The 21,425-nt window shown below is 39.9% G+C and overlaps 2 protein-coding genes across 2 annotated transcripts; both read left to right on the forward strand.

Annotated features, from left to right (window-relative positions):
- Nucleotides 1–3,081: 3,081 nt before the first annotated feature.
- On the forward strand, nt 3,082–8,505 carry PCNA (proliferating cell nuclear antigen). Its single transcript, XM_079129634.1, has 6 exons — nt 3,082–3,732; nt 4,865–4,962; nt 5,118–5,185; nt 6,041–6,235; nt 7,891–8,014; nt 8,101–8,505. Exons 1-6 carry the CDS (start codon nt 3,512–3,514, stop codon nt 8,178–8,180), a joined length of 786 nt encoding a protein of 261 aa, XP_078985760.1. The 5' UTR covers nt 3,082–3,511; the 3' UTR covers nt 8,181–8,505.
- Nucleotides 8,506–10,258: 1,753 nt separating this feature from the next.
- Nucleotides 10,259–21,074, forward strand: TMEM230 (transmembrane protein 230). Its single transcript, XM_079126643.1, has 4 exons — nt 10,259–10,384; nt 12,854–12,974; nt 14,363–14,485; nt 15,742–21,074. Exons 2-4 carry the CDS (start codon nt 12,876–12,878, stop codon nt 15,880–15,882), a joined length of 363 nt encoding a protein of 120 aa, XP_078982769.1. The 5' UTR covers nt 10,259–10,384; nt 12,854–12,875; the 3' UTR covers nt 15,883–21,074.
- The last annotated feature ends 351 nt before the right edge of the window (nt 21,075–21,425 follow it).

Below are 21,425 nucleotides of genomic sequence, written 5' to 3' on the forward strand. Positions count from 1 at the left end.
CTGTAGAGTGTATTTTGACATATATACATACATGGAATATAAATTAATTCTAAGTAGAATCCCATTCTTGTGGTTGTACCTGATGTGGAGTTGTACTGGTCATGTATTCAGATATGAACATAAGAAAGTTTCGTCAATTCATTCTACTGTCTTTTCTATTCCCATCCTCCCTTCATTCACTTCATTCCCCTCTGTCTAATTCAATGAACTTCTATTCCTCCCTCCCCCATCTTTATTGTGTGTTAGCATCCGCATATCAGAGAGAATATTCGGCCTTTGGTTTTTGGGACTGCTTATTTCACTTAGCATCATAGTCTCCAGAGCCATTCATTTACTAGCAAATGCCATAATTTCATTTTTCGTTATAGCTGAGTAATATTCCCTTGTGTATATATACCACATTTTCCTTATCCATTCATCTGTTGAAGGGCACCTAGGTTAGAGGAACTGCTATTTTAAGGGACCCAAAAAAGGAAAATTCCCACAAATAGATGAAACTGTATTGTGGTGTTGGAGGGGGTTGTATTTTTGTTTTTGATACTAGGGATTAAACCCAGGGCCTTGCCCATGCTAACCATTCATTCTATCACCAAGTTATCTCTAGCCTTGTATTATGTTTTGATGTAGAGATATGTGTGAAAGGAAAATTGATCACACATAAAGCAAGTAAGTGCCAGCATCAAAACTTACAAGTGGGTGGCAGGGTCTTGGAAGAAATTCAAGAGTAGAACTTTTTAGAAATGCTACATCATCAACACCCTTAACATAGAGCATGATAGTATATAGGAAAATAACAGTATCAGCAACTGAGTGGGAAACTCTGAATGTAGAGAAATAGTAGGAATGCCTTAACCTATTCATTTATGATGGTAGAGATCAAACCCAGAACCTCACACATACTAGTAAGCACTCTACCACTGAGCACACCCTTAGCCCCCATGTATTTAACATATGCACAACAGTGATATGTGGCAATAATGTTCTTTAAAGTATAAACATTTTTTTTTTTACCTTTTAAAAAAAATTTTTTTAGTTGTTTATTGATGAACCTTTATTTATATGTGGTGCTGAGAATCGAACCCAGTGCCTCACACATGCCAGGCAAGTGCTCTACTACTGAGCCACAATCCCACCCCCAAAAGTATAAATGTTCTTTTAATAATTATAAAATAGAAATTTTAAATAATGAAGCATTAGATGATAGTTTGGTGTTTTATTTCTTGTGCTACATAAAATAATGGTACAGCTTACAAACTGAAGTTACCTTGAATTCAGTGAAATAGATATATGTAATATAAATAGATACATGCCAAAGGGACAGAATACAGTAGGGAGATCAAGTCACAATATCAAGAATATTCAAGAGAATGAAATAAATGAATCTTTAGTTCCTGTAACAGAATAAGTAAAACTAAATTCACACTTAGATATATGGTAAACAAATAAAAAACTGAAGAATTCTACAGACTAAGGTAAGATAGTAAAAGCAACTAAAGAGTTGGGCACAGTGGTACATGCCTGTAATTCCAGCAACTCAGGAGCTAGGCAGGAGGATGCAAGTTCAAGGCCAGCCTCAGCAATTGAGCTAGGCCCTAGGCAACTTAGGAAGACTCTGTCTCAAAATAAAAAATAAAAAGGGTTGGGGATATGGCTCAGTGGTTAAGCACCCCTGGATTTAATCCCCAGTGCCAAAAATAAATAAGTAAACAAATAAATAAAAACAACTAAAGTAAAATGCCATAAATAAGGTAAAAGAGAAACACAAAACCAGGGGACGGAGATATATATATGTATATGAAACACACACACACACACACACACACACACACACCACACAGGCAAATGATTAACATTATAGTATGTAAAATGCTCCTTTTAATCAATAGGAAAGACAGTGTAATAATTTTTTTTAAATGCAATAGTCAAGAAATACAGGGAGCTGGAGATATTGCTTAGTGGTGGAAAGTTTACTTAGCATATAAGAGGCCCTGGGTTCAATCCCAGCACTGCAAAAAAAAAAAAAAAAAAAAAAAAAGTAATATGTATACATATCTATCATATATATATGTACATATATATAGACATATATATTTATATTATAGATAGATATGAAAGATGCCCAGCCTGGGTTGGGGGCATAGCTCAGTGGTTAGAACACTCATCTATCATTAGCAAGAGCTTGGGTTCAATCCCCAGGAACACAGAAGAAAAAAAAAAAAAATTCCAAAATAAAAACAAGACCACTAATACCTAAAGTTAGGAAGATAAGGGGAAATGGGACAGTATTGGCCGGACTACATATTAAAATCTTTTTTTTTTTTCCCCTCAATATTGGGAACTGAGTCTGGGACCTTGTGCATACTCGGCAAGTACTCCACCACTGAACTACATCCCAAGCCCTAAATTGCAATCTTTTAAAGGTCAATTTAGTTCTCATCAAAATTTAAAGGTTTAGCTGGGTGTGGTAATGCACACCTGTCTATAATCCTAGCTACTTAGGAGGGTAAGGCAGGGGGATAGCAGGCCAGATTGGGCAATTTAGCAAAACCCTGACTCAAAATAAAATTTTAAAAAGGCCTGGGGATATAGCTCAGCGGTAGAGTGTTTGCCTAGCAAACACTGGGTTCCATTTTCAGCACTGCCGAAAAAAGTTTATATTATTCTATTCAGCAATATTACTTAAAGGTGTTAATCTCACGAAAAACACTTAAATGCTCAAGGCGTTTGTAATTACAACAGGAAGTTTAATGTTAGGTTAGGTTACATACATGGAATATTACGTATCTTTTATGTATGGAATATTATGTATTTGATACTAATATAGAGAAGATGTGCAAGGCTTAATTAAATATATTAGGTACTTTGCAGAAGTGTTTCCAGCATAAACGTATTTTTTAAAAAAATTATAGAAAAAAACTTTAAAAGATGTGTACAGTAAACAACTGATATGAGGTTGGTGGTGAAAAGTGGTAGATGTGGTACCCAGGAGCTCAGGATAACGAAGATAACTGTGCACCTTTTTATTACTTGGCATTTTGATAACAGCATCAATTCTCTAGGAACAAAATAAAAGTGTAATTTTTTTTACAGGGGGGTACTGAGGTCGATCCGGGCTGGTCTCGTGCCCAAGTTCAGGAACCAGGCAAAATGCAACAAGAAAGGCGCTCGGAATAGGTACAGCACTCCTGCTCCGCCCCGGCGCGTTCTCCAATGGATGCTTAGGAGGGTGGGACTTGAGCGGATCTTGGATTACAATTGGTCCAAGGGTCTCTCCGCCCAGGTGGCGGGCGGGGCAGCGTGGTGACGTCCGAACGCGGGGCGCAGGGGCGGAGAGCGCGCGCTTGCGGACGCGGCGGCATTAAACGGTTGCTGGCGCGGCGCACTAGTCGTTGTCTTCTCTGGTCTCTGTCTTGACGGTGTTCGCCCGCTGTCTGGGCCTCGGGAAGCCTACACTCCGACTAGGCCTCACTCCTTTTCACCCATTTGTAGCCGCGTCGTAGACTTCGCCACCATGTTCGAGGCGCGCTTGGTCCAGGGGTCCATCCTCAAGAAGGTGCTGGAAGCGCTCAAGGACCTCATCAACGAGGCCTGCTGGGACATCAGCTCTGGCGGCGTCAACCTGCAGAGTATGGACTCTTCCCACGTCTCCTTGGTGCAGCTCACCCTGCGCTCCGAGGGCTTCGACACATACCGCTGTGACCGTAACCTGGCCATGGGCGTGAACCTCACCAGGTGAGTCCTGGAGCCTCAGGGAATCGGGCCCTGGCACTCTCGCAGCCCCCGCTTTTGGCGCGAGCACCTCCAAGCCGGACGCTCATTGGCTGGCGTTCGCCGTCCGCGCCTTCTCATTGGCCTGTGGTGCCGGAGGCGGGACCCACTGGAGCGCGCGGTTCCGAAAAGCCCGCGCTGGCAGCCGCGCGAACCGGCACTTTCCGCGCCAAAGTCACAAAGCCCGGGTGGTGGCGGGAAAATGACAGTCTTTGCCCTGTTGCCTGAAAGAGACTGTTTCAAAGTGCTTTGCTCATTAAATGGCAGCAACCTTGAGTGGAAAACCTTAGGCCTGATTGATTTTAATCGCCTTATCACCTGCCCTAGTGAAAATGTGTCACTGTCACTATATAGGGACAATAGATTGTTTCTATCCTTATTAGTCGCCGTGAGTTTTCATGTCCCGAACTTCTGGAAAAATTTAACCAGTGTAGTGCCTATCTAGTGCACTTGTATGTTTACATTTTAGGTTTATGAGAAATATTGACCAAGCAATGTTTTAATAGGGTTATTAGATATTTTTTCCCCCTTGGGTGTTGAGAATCAAACACCGGGACTTGCCGCGTGCTAGGCAGGCACTTAGCACTGAGGTACAACTCCAGTCCTAATCCTCACTCCTCCCTTTTACTGGGGATTGAACTCGGGTGCGCTGCCGCTGAGCTACATCTCCAGCCCCCCACCCCCTTTTTTTTTTTTTTTTTTTTTTTTTGGGAGAGACAGGATCTCCGTTAAGTTGCCGAGGCTGGCCTAGAATTTATGATCCTTCTGCCTTGGCCTCCTAAGTCGCTGGAATTACAGGCTTGTGCCATCACACCTAGCCCTAGATCATTTTTTTAATGATCATTGTGGTGTGATAATTTACCCACTGAGGGGACTGAGGGGATTTCTAATTCAGAAAATACTTCATACTCACATGAAATTGCTGGTGTTAGGATGTTTAAGGGACTAGGGGTCAAACTCAGCACCATCAGGTGCTTGCATGTCAGGCAAGCACCTGCATGTCAGGCAAGTGCTCTACCACTAAGCAATATGTCTAGCCCAGAAATCTAATTCTTGAGTCGGTAGTGTTGATTTTAAACCATGTCTTGTGTTGTAGCATGTCCAAAATACTAAAATGTGCTGGCAATGAAGACATTATTACATTAAGAGCTGAAGATAATGCGGATACCCTGGCACTAGTATTTGAAGCACCAAGTAAGTTGTACCATTTTACTGAATTATGTTATAGAAAATTATAGTACTGTCAGTAATTCTCAAAGCTGTGATCTTGAGGTCTTAATGGTTGTAAAGTGTACATCTTCGTTATGAAGAATTGATTTTTTTCAGTAACATGTGCTTTCTTTTGTTAGATCAAGAGAAAGTTTCAGACTATGAAATGAAGTTAATGGATTTAGATGTTGAACAACTTGGAATTCCAGTGAGTATCAGTTTCTGATTATAGAGTATCATATAGTCACGATAATTAATGTAAAATATGTGACTATAATAATTTAAAGCCTATTTCCTAACAGAACTTTTTCTAGAAGCATATCTGCTGGTTCAGATTTTAGCGTTAACTTTGTTAATATCAAAGAGAAGAGATGTTGGGATAAAATGCCTAATATACTATTTTCTTTTAGAAAGCAATTAGGTCTGTTTACATCATCATTTAAAAATTTTTTTTTTTTTTTTTTTTTTTTTTTAACTTACATATCTCTTGCTTCAGCCTAGCTGGGATTACAGGCATATGCCACTGCTTCCTGACTGGTAGTGTCCTTTTGAGATAGGCCTGGAAGATGATCATGAGGAGGCTCTTGTTAACTGGATAGTGAAATATGTTAAGAAATTACACAATGAGGTGGGCACACTGGCAATCTTCTATGATCCCAGCTATTGGGCAGCTGCTGCTGAGGCAGGAGGATTACAAATTTTAGGCCAGCCTGGGCAACCTAGTAAGACTGCCTCAAAAATTTTTAAACAACAACAAAAAGGCTAGGTATATGGCCCAGTGGTAGAACACACCAGAGTTCAATCCTCAGCACTGGGGGCAGGGGTGGGAATTACACAATGAGTAATATTCCAAAGTAATCAGAAAATCCTATATCCTGAGTTGTTCTTAAGATGTCACATCTTAAAGTAAGGGTGCCAGTTCTTTACATTTACAGCAGTTAATTTTTTTTTTTTTTTTTTTTTTTTGCAGTGGCTGGGGATTGAACCCAAATATGCTAGACAGGTGCTGTACCATTGAGCAGGTCCCAGCTGTAACTTTGAGATTGTTTTGTTTTGCTCATAGGAACAAGAATACAGTTGTGTAGTAAAGATGCCTTCTGGTGAATTTGCACGTATATGCCGAGACCTCAGTCATATTGGAGATGCTGTTGTAATATCCTGTGCAAAAGATGGAGTGAAATTTTCTGCAAGTGGAGAACTTGGAAATGGAAACATTAAGTTGTCACAAACGAGTAATGTCGATAAAGAGGAGGAAGCTGTAAGTAATAAAATAAAATTTAAATTTCTGTTTAAAGAGAAACTTTTTAAGACAATTGTACTCTTTACCACTGTTATTTGCCAAAATTAAAGAAAAAAAGCAAAACTGCAATCTAAGTAGTTTGTGAAAGCTGAAATATACAGTTGAAATTGGCAAATGCCATTTAATTTAGAATAACATCTGTGAAGAGGTAGTGCAAATCAGCACTTTCACAAACCACAAAATAATGGAGTGTGAAATTAGGTGTCTGATCTTTAGCTTTCTAGAGATGCTTGCTCTGTTTTTCTCAAATCAGGTTGGGGTAGCAACTCAGTGAGCTGCTCAGTGGTCCTTATTAGCTTTATGTATTTTAGGTAAGGTTGTAAGCCCGTTTTGAAGGTGGAAAAGCAAAAAGCAGATAAAGCAAGATTGAGACAGTTTAGATCAAGTTACCTGGTGTCAGAATCAAACTTAAGTGAGGGTGCTTTTCTCATTAAGGCCAGAACATAGACTCCATAAAACTTGGGAAGAATTGCATTAAATGCTAAACATTACATATAAATACTTAGGCTTTTTTTTCTAATTTGAGAGAATTCCTAGAGACCCCTCATTTAACCAAAAGATAAAAGAACTTAAGGGCTGAGGGCATAGTCCATTGGTACAGCAATTTCCTGACAGATGCCAAGCCCTGGGATCCATTCCCAGTACCACCAAAAAAACACAACAAAAAGAAAAACACAAACCTAATTCCTAAATGTAGGTTTTCCTAAAATTGTTTATTTCTTTACATTCTTATTATTTATAAGCAAATAAATTAAATGAAAATTTTTTTTTTTTTTTTTTTTTGCGCAGTGCTGGGGATCGAAACCAGGGCCTTGTGCTTGACAGGCAAGCACTCTACGAACTGAGCTATATTCCCAGGCCCTGCACTAACATTTTTAAAATCTATATACATTACCACATTCAAGAAAATAATTGTAAGGAATTTTTCAGTATTCACCTTCCCCTAGTTATTTCAGAACATTTGTTTAAATCGGGATTTTAATAAAGTTCATACATTGAAGTTGGTTGACATGACCCTTAACTTTCATTTCACCTATTGGTTTACTCTTTCCTCTCCATTACAATCCTTTAGTTGAAACTAGATTATTTGTTTTAGAGTTTTCCAGAGGCTGAATTTTGTCAGTTGTATCTCTGTGTGTCAGTTAATGTGTACATCTACCCTATATTTTTCATAAACCTCTAGCTACAGCTGTAGAGGCTTGATGACATTCAAGATGTTTTCTTGTTTTGGGGTTGGGAGAGCTAGAATACTTTAGGTGGTAGTGTGTATCTTGAGTAGGAGACACAAGGTATATGGATGTCTTTTGGAATGTTAGCTATCATCTAGATCCATTAAGTCATTAGGGTTTGCAAAGCTGAAATATAAGAGTTTATTTCATTCCTTCTTCAATTCCTTTATTAGCTGATTTATTAGAAGTTTTCATAAAGAGAAGCTTTCCCATTATCACACATTTTAGTTGATGGTTTATATAGGAAAGATAAGCTAAATATTTTTTTGTGGGGAGTCAGGGGAAATTCACTTCATAGTACTCTCCAAAGTGACCAATAGAGGTATTAAGCCCTACAACTTTCTTAATGTTTTTCAATATGATAAATCTTGTTTTCTCTTGTAGGTTACCATAGAGATGAATGAGCCAGTTCAGCTAACTTTTGCACTGAGGTACCTGAACTTCTTTACAAAAGCCACTCCACTCTCTCCCACAGTAACACTCAGTATGTCTGCAGATGTACCCCTCGGTAAGATAATAAATTTGAACTTTGTTTTGTAGGCAAAATATTTGATACTGCCTACTCAGTAATTAACTATTTTCTTTATCTTTCAGTTGTAGAGTATAAAATTGCTGACATGGGACATTTAAAGTATTATTTGGCTCCCAAGATTGAGGATGAAGAAGGATCTTAGGCATTTTTAAAATCTGAGGAAATAAAACTAAGCTCTTTGAGAACTGCTTCTGAGATGCCATCATGTACTGAAAGTCTTTTCTGTCACCAAATTTGTAACTGAGTACATATGTAGATAATGTTTTCTGTAAATAACCTATTTTTCCCCCCTTCATTCTCTACAGCTTAAAAATAAAATCCAAAGTCAAATCTGGTCTTGTTAACCTAGAAATACTTTTGCCTTACTTAGAAATACTTCTGGTGATTTTTATAACAAAAGGGTCTTGACTTTAAATGCAGTTTTAAGAATTGTTTTTTGATTTAAATAAAGTTATCTGAATTTCAAATTTCACAGAAACGTGTCTTCATTTGAACTATGACTGGGTGCAAATACCTTACTAAATTCTTAGCAAACGCTACCCTTTCATGTAAATGTGGGTTTTTTGGCTTTGAGTCCACAGCAACCTGGTATAATTACATTAAAATGACATTAGGGAGCTAGGGTTGTAGCTCAGTGGTAGAGCACTTGCCTAGCACATGTGAGACCCTGGGTTTGATCCTCAGCACCACGTAAAAATAAAGGTATTATGTCCATCTACAACTAAACAATTTTTTTTAAAGATGGCAATAAATATCTGAAGTACCATAGATAATCAAATATTTTGGGCAACTGTTAAACTTATTTTGGCATTCTAATTTGTTCAACTAATGAAGAGGGTAGAATAGATCAAATCCTATATTCATCTTGCCATTTTAGCAAAAGTGGATGTAAGGTCAATCTACCTGCAACATCTGTCACTCCATTGATTGCCAGGGTTGATGTTGCTGGTCTGGCAGGCTGGGCCAGTGTCCCCTTCCTCCCTTAACTGCTCCATGTGCATCCCTCCTGTGAAGGTACTACAGGGTCAAAGAGAATAGCCTTCCCTAACAGAGGAGCATCCTTCAGTCAAAGGTATACAAGTAGCTGTGCTTCCTGCTAGCACCTCTGAACAGGCTCTCAACATTCATTTTTAGCAAAAGTCAATACTTTTCAGAAACTTGATGTACCCAAAGTCATGTGAGCTTTATAAGGCTAGTATTAAAAGATGGTGTTTCCTTTTAGTCTAGATGGTCTTTTACAAGTCTTGGAAGCTATGGTAGATCTCCAATGGGATCCAAAGAAATGGGTTAGGCAATAATTTCTCTTGAGTAGTCTTGTTTAGGACACTCCTTTGAAGAATGAAGACAGTTTAAATTCCATGTATGTTGGACCCAACTAAAAAATGAAAAAGGTCATGCAGTTGTGAAGAAGTAAGGTCACTGGTATGACACATATTGAGAACTTTATTATCCCTTTTTCCAGTGTATTTTGTGTTCGGTAGATTTAAGTGATTGGTTTCTTTGGTACTTGCACCGAGTTCATTTTCTGTATGTTAAGAGCTCACTATATTAAGTAGTTGATATTTACTATCTGCCAGTACATGGGGAAGGAATTTGGCTGCAAGGGTGTCTGATGGAACTTTTCGGAGTGATGGAAATATTCTGTCTAGACTGGTCACAGTTCCAGAACTAAGTTTTGCCAGAATTCATCCAATTGTACTTTACGTGTGTAAATTGTACCTTATTAAGACTGACTTCAAAAAGCTTCACATGCTGCAAGATTCCCTGTAGGCAGGCCATTTACCCGGGCGAAGGGCTACTGGCCAGCGGAGGGAAAGAGTACAAGAATGTGGGGCTAGTAAACAGAGTGCAGTGGAAGGGCGCTCACCTAAATCCCGCGTCCAGGTGGAAGGCTGGCTGCCTAAGCACTGAATTGAGATTTGGGAGGACTCAACTCTCTTCCGCTCCTGGGAACTCTACTACGCTCTATTTTAGCTCGGGGTCAGGAAAGGAATTACACCGCAGGCTTACCGGGGCCCTATGACCCACGTGGGCGGGTCCCTAGGGACATTTGCCTGCCACACTAACGGTGGCGCCTTCCGACACCATCGCGCGAAGCCCGGACAAGTCCCAACGCTTGCAGGAAGATACTTTCCCCAGCAAAGGGCTATCTTGGGACGCGCCCAGGAAGCGCGTGAGAAGTCGCTCCAGATAACGCCACTTCCGGCGCGCCTCCGTCCGGACGCCACTTCCGGCGGCGAGCTGGTGCTTGCTGGGGCGGCGGTTAGGTTGTGCTATGAGGCCTGGGACGCGGCGGGTAGCCGAGGGCGAGTTCCCTGTTAGTCCCAGGCTTGGCGCGGTGCTCGGGTAAGACCTGCGTGGGGCGGAGCGGGAGCATCGCGCCTTCCTCGCTACGAGCCAGCGTTCCCGCCGGAAGCAAGCCGGAGGCCTCGGTGTGAAGCTTTCGCGTGCTTTGCACAGTTGGCCTCTTTCCATAAGCTGTTCTTGTTTGATTTTGGTGTAAATTCGGGTCGGTTTTTTTTTCTGCGTGGCTACGTCTGGCAGGAAAATAAGTGTATGTAAAGGCGCGTCATGTGAGGCACTGGGCTTTACTGATGCGCTTGTTCTTTTTTAACTCTCAGGTGCTGAGGGAATTTGGGGGTTGCGGTGTAGCTGCTTAAAAGCCTGTTGGAAACTTAGATTGGTACTTTGAAAATACTGTTAACTTTTTTCCTTTTTCCCTTCATTTAGAATTCCTTATCTTTACCGAGAATAAGTGAATGAGGATGAACTAGAATAGTTAGTAAAATGACCAGGATGGGCCCCATTCAACCACACTTGGAGGCTAACCAGACATATTAATGAGCAGCACCATCAAGGCCTATTTCAAATGTAAAAGACCTTGAGGCTCACCTGTGGGAACACCTCCAGCCAACTCCTTTGTCCCAGAGGTGGAGAACGGAAGGTAGGGGTGAACCCAGATGGAAGTATCAGGAAGATGGTCACCAAAAGGAGATTGGAAGTGAACTGAACTGGATGGTAACCAGGATGCCTTTCTCAGTACTTATTTTATATAGATTTTGCTCCACCCTCTGCCCGAAACCATATATAAACTCCTAAGCTGGCACACCAAATTAGTTTTTCTGCTACCGGGCCCCTCCCGCATGTCGGGAGTTCTCTTTCTTCTTGCTTACACAGATCCTACTCCGTTTACTCTTCCCTTCTGTGATAGGTGGTGGATTTTTTTATTCACAATTTGCTAGACAAGAGCCCAGAGGAAATTGGCCAAGCGGAGAATTTAGTCTCATCACAAAACTGGTTTCTTAAGTCGATTTCCCCTCTCTCACACCCTGCGATTTTTTGTTATATGCAAGTGTATGAATAATTAATGGAGCATGTCATTGTTTTAAGAAAGGATAACACAAATCAGGTGTGGTTAGATGCCCTCAAAATCATATATTGGTAGTTTAAACTTTTAAGTTTTATATTGTTAACTTTAATCTTGGCATCATAATCGCCATACTAAAAACAGTATTTAATGCACCTTGTTCTAAACTGCCCCTCCTCCCCGCCCCCCTTACTTGGGATTGAATCCATGGCCTAGTACATGATATGCAGGAATGCTACCACTGAGGTACATCTCCATCCCTCTGACCCTTTTAGAAAAGCAGGTGTTAGCATTACTGGTATTTTTTTTAATACTTGATTCCTGGACTGGTGTTAATAAAAAGTGACAGGATTAGCACCAGTTCTTTCATAATGCTATTACTTTAGGTCGACTGTAATAATTTGTTAACTTTCAGTCGAATATGTATAAAGCACTTGGAAAAAAGCTTGACACCTAACCAAGACTTGAGTAAATAGTAACTACCATATGATAAATTGTAATCATGTTTTACTGAATATCACACTGGAGAAAGGCCAGTTTGTTGTTGTTCTGTTTCCCTTGTTGAAATACTTAATTTTCTGTCTTTTTAAAGGTGCTTCTTTACTTAAATTCACTTGTTCACATATTTGTGACTTCATGAAATAAAAGTATACAGATTTCAAATTTTTAAAATTTAAATGTCATTGCTTTGAAGTCTTATCCATTTCCAGACAGTATAAATGATTTCATTACTGCTGTCTGCTTTGATATTTTGAACAATAAGCCAGATTTTTAATTCAGTGGTTTTTTTGTTTGTTTTTTTAATTCAGTATTTTTAAGTAGCTACACAGCCTGGAAAATGTAATCACTACTTATCCATGCTTGGAGTGGAACAGAGGGGGTGAATTAAAGGCGCTGGTGTAGTACTAATAGCCAAGAGGTTATCTGAATTTACAAGAATGCTTTATAGATCATTTGCATTAAAAAGATGTTATCCAACAAGGGGAAATAAACAAAATGCTAATGTGAGTGTATTCCATTTCCCATCATCTCTTCTTTCCCTGGTAAATAAGAAACTCATTTGAATACAGGGGTAGGGGACAGGCAGTACTACAGAAGCATGTTTGAAAAATGTGGTCTGTGGCATCAGGTGCACCTGAATTTAAGCTACTCTTTTATGACTTTGGAAGAATTAGGGAACATTGGTGGTAAGGTAAATTGGAATTTGGTTCTTGGTGAATTTCCTGGCTTTCATTCTGTAAGGACAAACCAAAGTAGATACATAATGAGGTTTTTTTGCACTGTGTCAAAGGAACATCAGGTTTTAAGAGCAGTGAAGCCTCAATCATCAGTTGCAATATGATATGGCAACCCAGTAGATAGAACTCCAGTAGATAGAATCTGAAGTCATTGGCTCTAATGTGTTATTATCACCTATAGACAATAACAGTTTTTTCTTGTTGTTTTAGACTCTAGCTGTATCAGCGTGTTATGATGCCGTCTCGTACTAATCTGACTACTGGAATCCCCAGTAGTAAAGTAAAGTATTCAAGGCTCTCCAGCACAGATGATGGCTACATCGACCTTCAGGTAAATGCAGAAGGGAAGTGACAAGACTGGTGGCTGTATTTCTGATGAGTTAGCAGGAAGACCTTCATGGTGGAGGTTTTGCTAATTGTCCCTGAGGACTGGCGTGAACAGCCAGATGTAAACTCATTTCTGAGACCCTTTTAACCTTAGCTAGCTGACGCAAACCTTGGCAGGGCATTTTCCAACCAATTCCAATATTGTCCTTTTTTTTTTTTTTTTTTTTTTTTTGCGGTGCTGGGATTTGAACCCAGGGCCTTGTGCTTGCAAGGCAAGCACTCTACCAACTGAGCTATATCCCCAGCCCCAATATTGTCCATTTCTAAAAAAAACATTTTAATTGTAATGCCTGAGTCCTATAGTTGCCTGTGGTTGTACACTTTATTTCGTTTGTCCAAAAATAATCAGATTTTAAGTGGAATTGTGTTAAGGACTGTTTATTTACTCTTTAGTCAAAGTTAGTTCATCTCTTAAGGGAGAAACTAACTGCTGAAGCCAGCAGATTGTGGGAATCTTCATTCTTTCCTGATGTCATGAGATCCAGTTTATTAAAGGTATTTTTTTGATAAATAGTAAGTAAAACAATATTTACTGTTTATATTCTATCTTGACCATTATCTGCAAAAGAGTAGCATATCATATTCTTTTGCCCACTTCCCCTTAAAGTAGAATATTCTAGATAAAACTAGAGCCAAGAATGAAGTAGCAGGAACCCATCCTTTTAAATATAAATAAATCAATTATTGTTTGTCCTCTCTGGACCCATACTTGAAGGAGAGATAAAAATAGATCTGGGAAGTTTCCAGCCAGTTAGCTCAGATTCAGCTGTGAGCCAAACCTTAGAAAGTTTGAATCTTAAGCTTGAATTGAACTGTTTGAATACTAATGCCTTAACAACAAAACAAAAAAACAAAAAACTGAAACCTTCAGAAGGTGTACAGACTTTGAATTCCAAAAATCCCTTAACTTCTTTGCTTTCTCCCAGCATGTTGTTTGCTCTTAAATCCCTGTAAGTTAGCACAGTCATCCCTGTGCAAGGCACTTAATAAGTATATGTCTAATGAATAATTGACCATGAAGTAGTGCCTGTTTTTATTTTTTGAAAAAAGCATTTTAATGTACAGTGAATGGTCTGTGGAATTAGGTTAAAACTAGAAAAGGTGACATTTCAGAAACTTTGAGTAACTATTCCAACATAGCTAGAGCTAGATCCTGTCCTTTTCCTTTCTCTCCCAGGGCTGCACTGGATGGTAGGACATACTTTAACATACTTGAAGCATCCAGTTTGGTTCTTAATTATCCTCCTTGCTTTGAAGTATTTTTGCCTTGGTAGCCCTGGTATTTTCATAATGATATTCTTTTGTCTTTTTTGTTTTTATTTTCTCTTGCAGTTTAAGAAAAGCCCTCCTAAGATCCCTTACAAGGCCATTGCACTTGCCACTGTGCTGTTTTTGATTGGTGCCTTTCTCATTATCATAGGCTCCCTCCTGCTATCAGGCTACATCAGTAAAGGGGTAAGCTAATGGGCATGTGGGAATGTACCATGAGATCTTTAAGACATGAGCCACAGCTGCAGATTCCAGCAGAAAGAAGAAAAAGATTTTCTTTTAGTCCCAGTGATGAGTTGCCATGCTAATACTGAGCCACCAGGTAGGGCAGTGTTGCTCTGGTTTGGGTGCCAGTGAGTTTAACAAAACTTCTCAAATGGAAACCTGAGGGACATGTTTAAAAAAATATATACACACACACACATATATCATCTGATAACAAAATGTGTTTTTCTTCCTTTGAACAACAAATTTTTCCTTTATTTCTTATGAGGTGGGCGGTGGTGGGTAGGCATTTTTGGCTGCTGAGATACTGAGCAGTTTGCCCACTCATAGTTTGGAACTATGACAAATTATGCATAGCTGAACCTAGCATCCAGGATTCCTTTTTGATAAGGGACTGTAGCTAGAGTACCATGATATCATTGTAGCTTTGCAGCAGTACAGACATTGGTGAGTGGGGAGAAGCAGTTAATGTTGTATAGATCTGATGCCACTGAGCTATATACATCAGTTCAGTTCCTTCTTATGTTGGGTTTGGTTGGAGTTCCTGTTGAGTTTCAATATACCTTAGAATCCTAAAGTGATATTTAGTTACTGTTTCTCTCAGGCTGTCTCCATATACATGGTTGTCCTGAGCTGATTCTGACCATTATTTACATCCATTGTAACACACACCAAGAGAAACACAGAAGTTTATTGTGGTATTCTATACAATTATAGAAAGTGAAAAAGGAACAACGTGTCCAATAGCTGTACAAAGAGCAGTTAAGTCAAAGTGTGATACATCCATTTCAGTGGAATGTTATATGAAGAGTTTTTAATAGTATTGGCAAATACTTATTATAAAGAGACAATAGGACACAAAATGTGTCCACAATTAAGAACTTTTAAAAAGGAGAAAGAAATAAGCCCTATATCTGGATGAGAATGACTTATTTTTCTTCATTATAATTTTTGATACATTGTAGTTTTCCTTCAGTTGATTGAAAGATGTCTTAATGTTGGGAGATTGGCCTTTTGAGCAGCTAGAATTACAAGTGTGCCCTGCCTTTCCTTCAGTTTATAATTAGGAAGAAAATAAACATGGACTTTTCCCTTGTGTATTCTCCAAAGAAAATGTTCAGAAAAGTATACAATACTGATCTAAGAATTGCGCCTATGACTTTTATTTAAAATTTATAACTTGTATAGTTCTGATGTTTTCCTTCTTCTGCCACCAGGGGGCAGACCGGGCCGTTCCTGTTCTGATCATTGGCATTCTGGTGTTCCTGCCAGGATTTTACCATCTACGCATTGCCTACTATGCATCTAAAGGCTACCGGGGTTACTCCTATGATGACATTCCAGACTTTGATGACTAACACTCACTTCAGCCCTGAGACAAGTTACAGTGGGACTGAACCCACCTTTAAGATATTGAACAGAAACTATGGCGAAGGGCTGAGGAATTACGCAGTTTGCAGATGTTTGACAAAACAATAGCCAGAGTTTATGGGTCCATCCCAAAAATGTTCACTGAGCTTAATTAGCTAATTAGGAAATGCTCTGTTTTTCATCTGGCCCTGGCAAAACTCAACAAGTTTTTCCACATGAATGTGTATCATGGAAGAACAGCATTGCTAATTATCTGGAAAAGCAGAAGGTTATTCTGTAGTGGAAAGTGTTACCATTCCCTTCCCCCTCAGAGTGAGCATTTCTTTTAAATAGTCTTCATTGTCAATTTGTTATTGTAGCAAATGGAAGAGTGTGGTAGTCTAATTTCTTAGTTAGTAATTTATTTTTAAAATATCAAAATATCTTACCCCCTATCTTCACATTCTTTTGGAAGACCTATGTACAATCACATATTAATGTGGATCCATCCAAAATATTTTTTTACTGTTTTGTTAGTGACAGGAACCAGGAATTTTTTAAGCCACAGAGTAAGTTTTCAAAGTATAAGCACAGTCTCTGATAACCAATCCTTGGCCACCTCTGATCTTATTTCCCAGTAGATTGACCTGCGTATAATTTGGGTCATTCTATCCTTTGGAGATCAAGATGTTCTAAATGTCATGCGTTTGACTGGACTTTTGGCTGTTCCCTGATGAAAAATGAAGATAAGTGGTTGCTGTTTAGAGTATATAACTATTACTAGTGCTTGGTACTATAGAGTCATTCTACTGAAGATCTCAAGACTTGGCCTGGATCTCTGGAGGACCACATCCTTAGGTTGATTTTGTTTCTTTGCTTGAAAAAAAATGACTTATATTCAAAAGAAATTAAAATGTCAGAATCCAAATCCTGGACTTAACATGAGTTAACATTAGACACACTTTAGAAAACATTTTAATGATTTTATAATATATATAAGTACCTAGGAATAACTTTGTTTTTGGGTAACTGGCATCTTGAGTCAGCCTCTACTTTCCAGTCATTCACTTACTCTGAGGTTATAGACTTAACAACTAGAAGCCTGGATGTACCATCACCTGAAATTTGGAAGGCTGTGAATAGGGCAAGTTTAGGGGGAAAGATGAGTTATTTTTGGACATGTAAATGTAGGTGTCTCTTTGACATCCAGGGTGAGCTGTGGAGGCAGCAGTTATAGTACAGTGTTGAGTTCACAGGAGAGGGTTTAAGCTAAAGATAGAAATGTGGGATTCAGTATTTGGACATTATCTTCAGAACCTTGGAGGTGGATGAAATCACTGGTGGAGTGAGTGCACTCAGGACATGAAGGCAGCCTACAAGTTTGAGTGCATTTAGTAATGGGAAGGGAATGTAGAGACTCTGGTAATCAAGTTGTTGGACCTTGTCAGTGAAAGTGTGAGGTGATACATACAAAACTTTATGTTGGGCAGTGCTTACAAAACTCATACCAAGTAGTTTTAGCCAAATCAAATTATTTGGTCTTTTTTCTTATAAAGATAATGCTGCTTGCTGGTAAGGGGGAACATTAAGACAGAGCAGAAGGGTATAAAGTCAAAAGTAAACATTTGCTCTCCCAGCTCACCTTCAAAGGTTGTCTAATTAAGTTCCTTGTATGATTTACAGAAATGTTCTAAGCATGTAAACATTAATTTTTTTTTTTTTAATTTGGACTCCAATTTTTTTTTTTTTTTTTTTTTTTTCCCATTCTATTTTGTATTACTTTCCATGATCTCTTTGGAAAGATTAGTTTCCCCTACCCCAAGTGTTGGGGACCAAATCCAAAGCCCCACTTGTGCTAGGCAAGCACTCCATCACTGAGCTACACTCCCACCCTGGCCACATTGTAATTTTTCCATTCTATGTATGTAGTCATTGGGTCCTAAGACTTCCTATCTGGGATAGAAATCCCTCTCTAATGGCCCCCTGAAGAAATGACCTTTGCTGTTCTGTTTGAACATTCCTGTTACCCAAGTATCTTATAAAGCCAAAAATCAAACTACCTGTAACTTCTTTGCATTGATAATTCTGGTAATTCTGGTGCTTCATAGAGAGAAGATCTAAGCCTCCATAATAATGGTGAACATTCTTGAACCCTTTTCCAGACATTGTGCTAAGTACTTTTCATTATATATTCATTTTAATCCTTGGGAAAGTCCTGAGTAAGATTCTTTGGGGACTCAAATTTAGACAAAGCCTGAATGAATGGCTTTAGGTGCTTGGCTGATAATGTGGAGGGATAGATAGGAGGAATAGGGACCAAGGTCAACTCAAATGGATATCTTGCCTAAAAGTAGCCCTTCCCTTTTTGAGTTTAGCTAAGCCAGGTGCTCTATATTTGTGATAACTATTATACCTCCCATTAGTCATATCCTGGACTAGTTTTTAAATCCTCTCCATTCTGGCTGGCATAGTGGCACATACATATAATTCCAGTGATTTAGAAGACTGTCTTGCTCAGTTGCTGAAGCTGACCTTGAACTTGATCCTTCAAGCACTCACCCACCCGCCCTGTTGCTGGGATTACAGGTGTGCCCCACTATGCAGGCTGTACTTTGTTCTATTGTGGAGTAGGCGGGTGGGCTGCTTCTACTTTAGACCTTACTAAATGGCCCTCTGCCAGCTGTTCTGCAGGCCAGCTGCTGTACAAACAGTTGGAGCTACCAGGTGAGTGAAGCTCTGCTCAAGCCAGCAGGCCCAGTTTACAGTTTGTATACATTAGCTGGCATGTGGAGCTTCCCATTAGTATGGAGTCCGATAGTGGGACAATAACAGTGTTGACTTATTTGCATGGTCCTGGGCATTGAACTAGGACCTTGCACGTACTAGGCAAGTGTTCCATCACTGAGCTACATCCCCAGCCCTAACATTGGGTTCTGCTTACTCTAAGATTCATATACCAGGTCAGTGTCCATTGGTTGACTTGACCTGTCATCTAAATTCTTATCCTGATTCTGTTTTCCTAGATTTAGTCCCAAAGGTATGTAGTTCAATCACAGTTTAGTGCATGGTTGGGAAGGGCACTATCTCTAATCTTAATTGGCTGCAAGGTGTTGAACTAATTACCTTTGGAACACAGTTCTTAAAAAGTATGTGTGGGGTAAATGAAGCAGTTTGTTCAGAGACTGGCACATAAGTGGAGGTGGAAGTCACTCCCTTGGCTTCAGGGGGCAGGGACTGGATAAGGCAGAGAAGGGTAAAAGGTGAGGGCCCATCTGCTGTCCCTGGGGCCATCCTGAGGAACCTGCCATTCTGTGGCAGAGCTACCCCAGAGCCAGGATCTGGAACTAACCCAGCTCCCTTCACTGATAGAACTGCCTACCGGAGGTTGTGAGGAAACCTCAGCCCCTGCCCTTTGCCAGCATGTTGGGCCTGGGTGCCTCTGTTTCAGGGCAGAGGCCAAGGAGACCAGAGCACTCCATTGTGTCAGGAAGGCACTGCAGAGAAGGCCTTGGAGATGAGGTGGTGTGGGGAGCCTCAGATCTCCTCTCCTGGAACGTTATTAACTTCCTCTCCCTATTTTCTGCACTCCTCCCTCTGCACTCCCACACCATCTTGCCTCTTGCTACTGAGGGGCTGGACTCTGGATCAGTGGCATGGGTGTCACTTGGAGGCTTGTTAGAATGCAGTATCTTGGTCCTGCCCACTAAATCAGACCCTGCGTTGTAACAAGTTCTCCGGGTTCGCCGCCAGTATCTGAGAAGTGCTGGTTGGGGTACCCTGTGCCACCTACACATTTTTCTTATTCTGGGACTGGCCTTCCTTCTGCTGTGCTAGTGGTTGTAGGAGAACACCCAGAGGGTATAGTCCTTCTAGGTCCATCATTATTCGGCTAGACTATAACTCCCAGGGGCCTAAGGAAGCTTTGTAGAAAGGGCACAGGAACAGTGCAGGAATATTTCATGAGGATCCTTTTGTGAGCAGTGAGAAGCCAAACAAGGCCTAAAGATGTAGAAGTGGAGCTTTGGTGCCCCCAAAGACCTACAAAAGGGAACAATGGGCAATTTATGATCCAATCAAGCAGAACAGGTTTTTCTTCCAGTGTCTGTGGAAGACAGGCCTGGTAGCTCAGGAGTTAACCCTAATCTTGGAGGTGGTGGCCCTTTGTCAGAGTCTGATGTCTTCAGTTTTCATTCCCAGTAACTTGAGAAGAGCCAGTTAGCGAGAAAATGCTCCAATATGAAGGGTGAAGTTTTTTGGCCAAGATGCCAAATCACTTGAGAGGGCTTTCTCTAGGGTTAATAGTACCTGCAGAGTTTTCCCTGAGACCATCATCCTGGCACCAGCATCTCCCTACAACTAAAACAATGGCAGCAGCTGAATCATGAACAGACTGGGAGAGTTTGTGGCCTGGTCAAGTTGAGGGTAGCCATGCCTATGAATCATAGTGAGCATTGAAAGAAGCAACCACGAGCAACCTGAAGCAAGTCAGGCCATGTGTTTTTATATTCAAGATATTTATTTAGAGGTGCTGGGAATCAAACTTCATGCATGCTAGGTAAGTGTTGTACCACTGAGCCACATTCCCAGTCCTGTGATCGATGATTCTAAGACCAGAGCTTACTAACAGGGAACTTGAGAGCCAACAAGTCTCCCATTCTTGGAAATGTCATTCCAAAATTTTTTGTGTAGCTATTATAAATGGGATTTTTTTCTTGATTTCTTTTTTGCATAATTTGTTGCTAGGAGTATAAAAATGTGTCTGATTTTTGTATTTTTTTTAACCTACAACTTTAGTGAATTTGTTTAGTGTCTTCCTTTTTTTATTGGCACATTATAGTTATAATTTGTACTATGAGTTTGCATGATCATAATAGTGGGATTTGTTGTTACATATGCATATTTGTACATGGTATCACAATATAATCTGGTCAGTATCATTCCCAGGTATTTCCTTTTCCACTCCACTCCTCCCTTTCCTCTCTCCTTCTGATCTCCCTTTGATTTTCAGGAGGTCCACCCCACCGCTCTTTCTTTTTTCTGCTCTAGCTTCCACATATGACAGAAAACATATAACTGTTAATTTTCTGAGTTTGGCTTATTTTGCTTAAGGTAATGCTCTTAGTTGCATCCATTTTCCTACAAATGACATAATTTCATATTTCTTTATTGCAGAATAAAACTTAACTGTGTATATATACCATATTTTCTTTATCCATTTATCCACTGGTTTACACCTAGACTGGTTATGTAGTTTGACTATTTTGAATTGTGCTGCCATAAACATGGGCATGCATGTATCACTATAGTATAAAGACTTTAATTCTTTAGGATAAATACTGAGGAGTAGTATAATTGGGTCATATGACAGGTCCATTCCTAGTCTTTAGGGGAACCTCCATACTGATTTCCAAAATGGTTGTACTAATTTACAATCCCACCAGCAGTGTGAAAATTCCTTTTTCTCCACATCCGATCATCATCTTACTCCTCTTTCTCTTGCACTTCCTCCTCCTCTTCATCTTCCTCCTCTTCTTCTTCATACTTGGAGATT

Source organism: Sciurus vulgaris (assembly GCF_902686455.1).
Source record: "Sciurus vulgaris genome assembly, chromosome: 2".
NCBI lineage: Eukaryota > Metazoa > Chordata > Mammalia > Rodentia > Sciuridae > Sciurus > Sciurus vulgaris.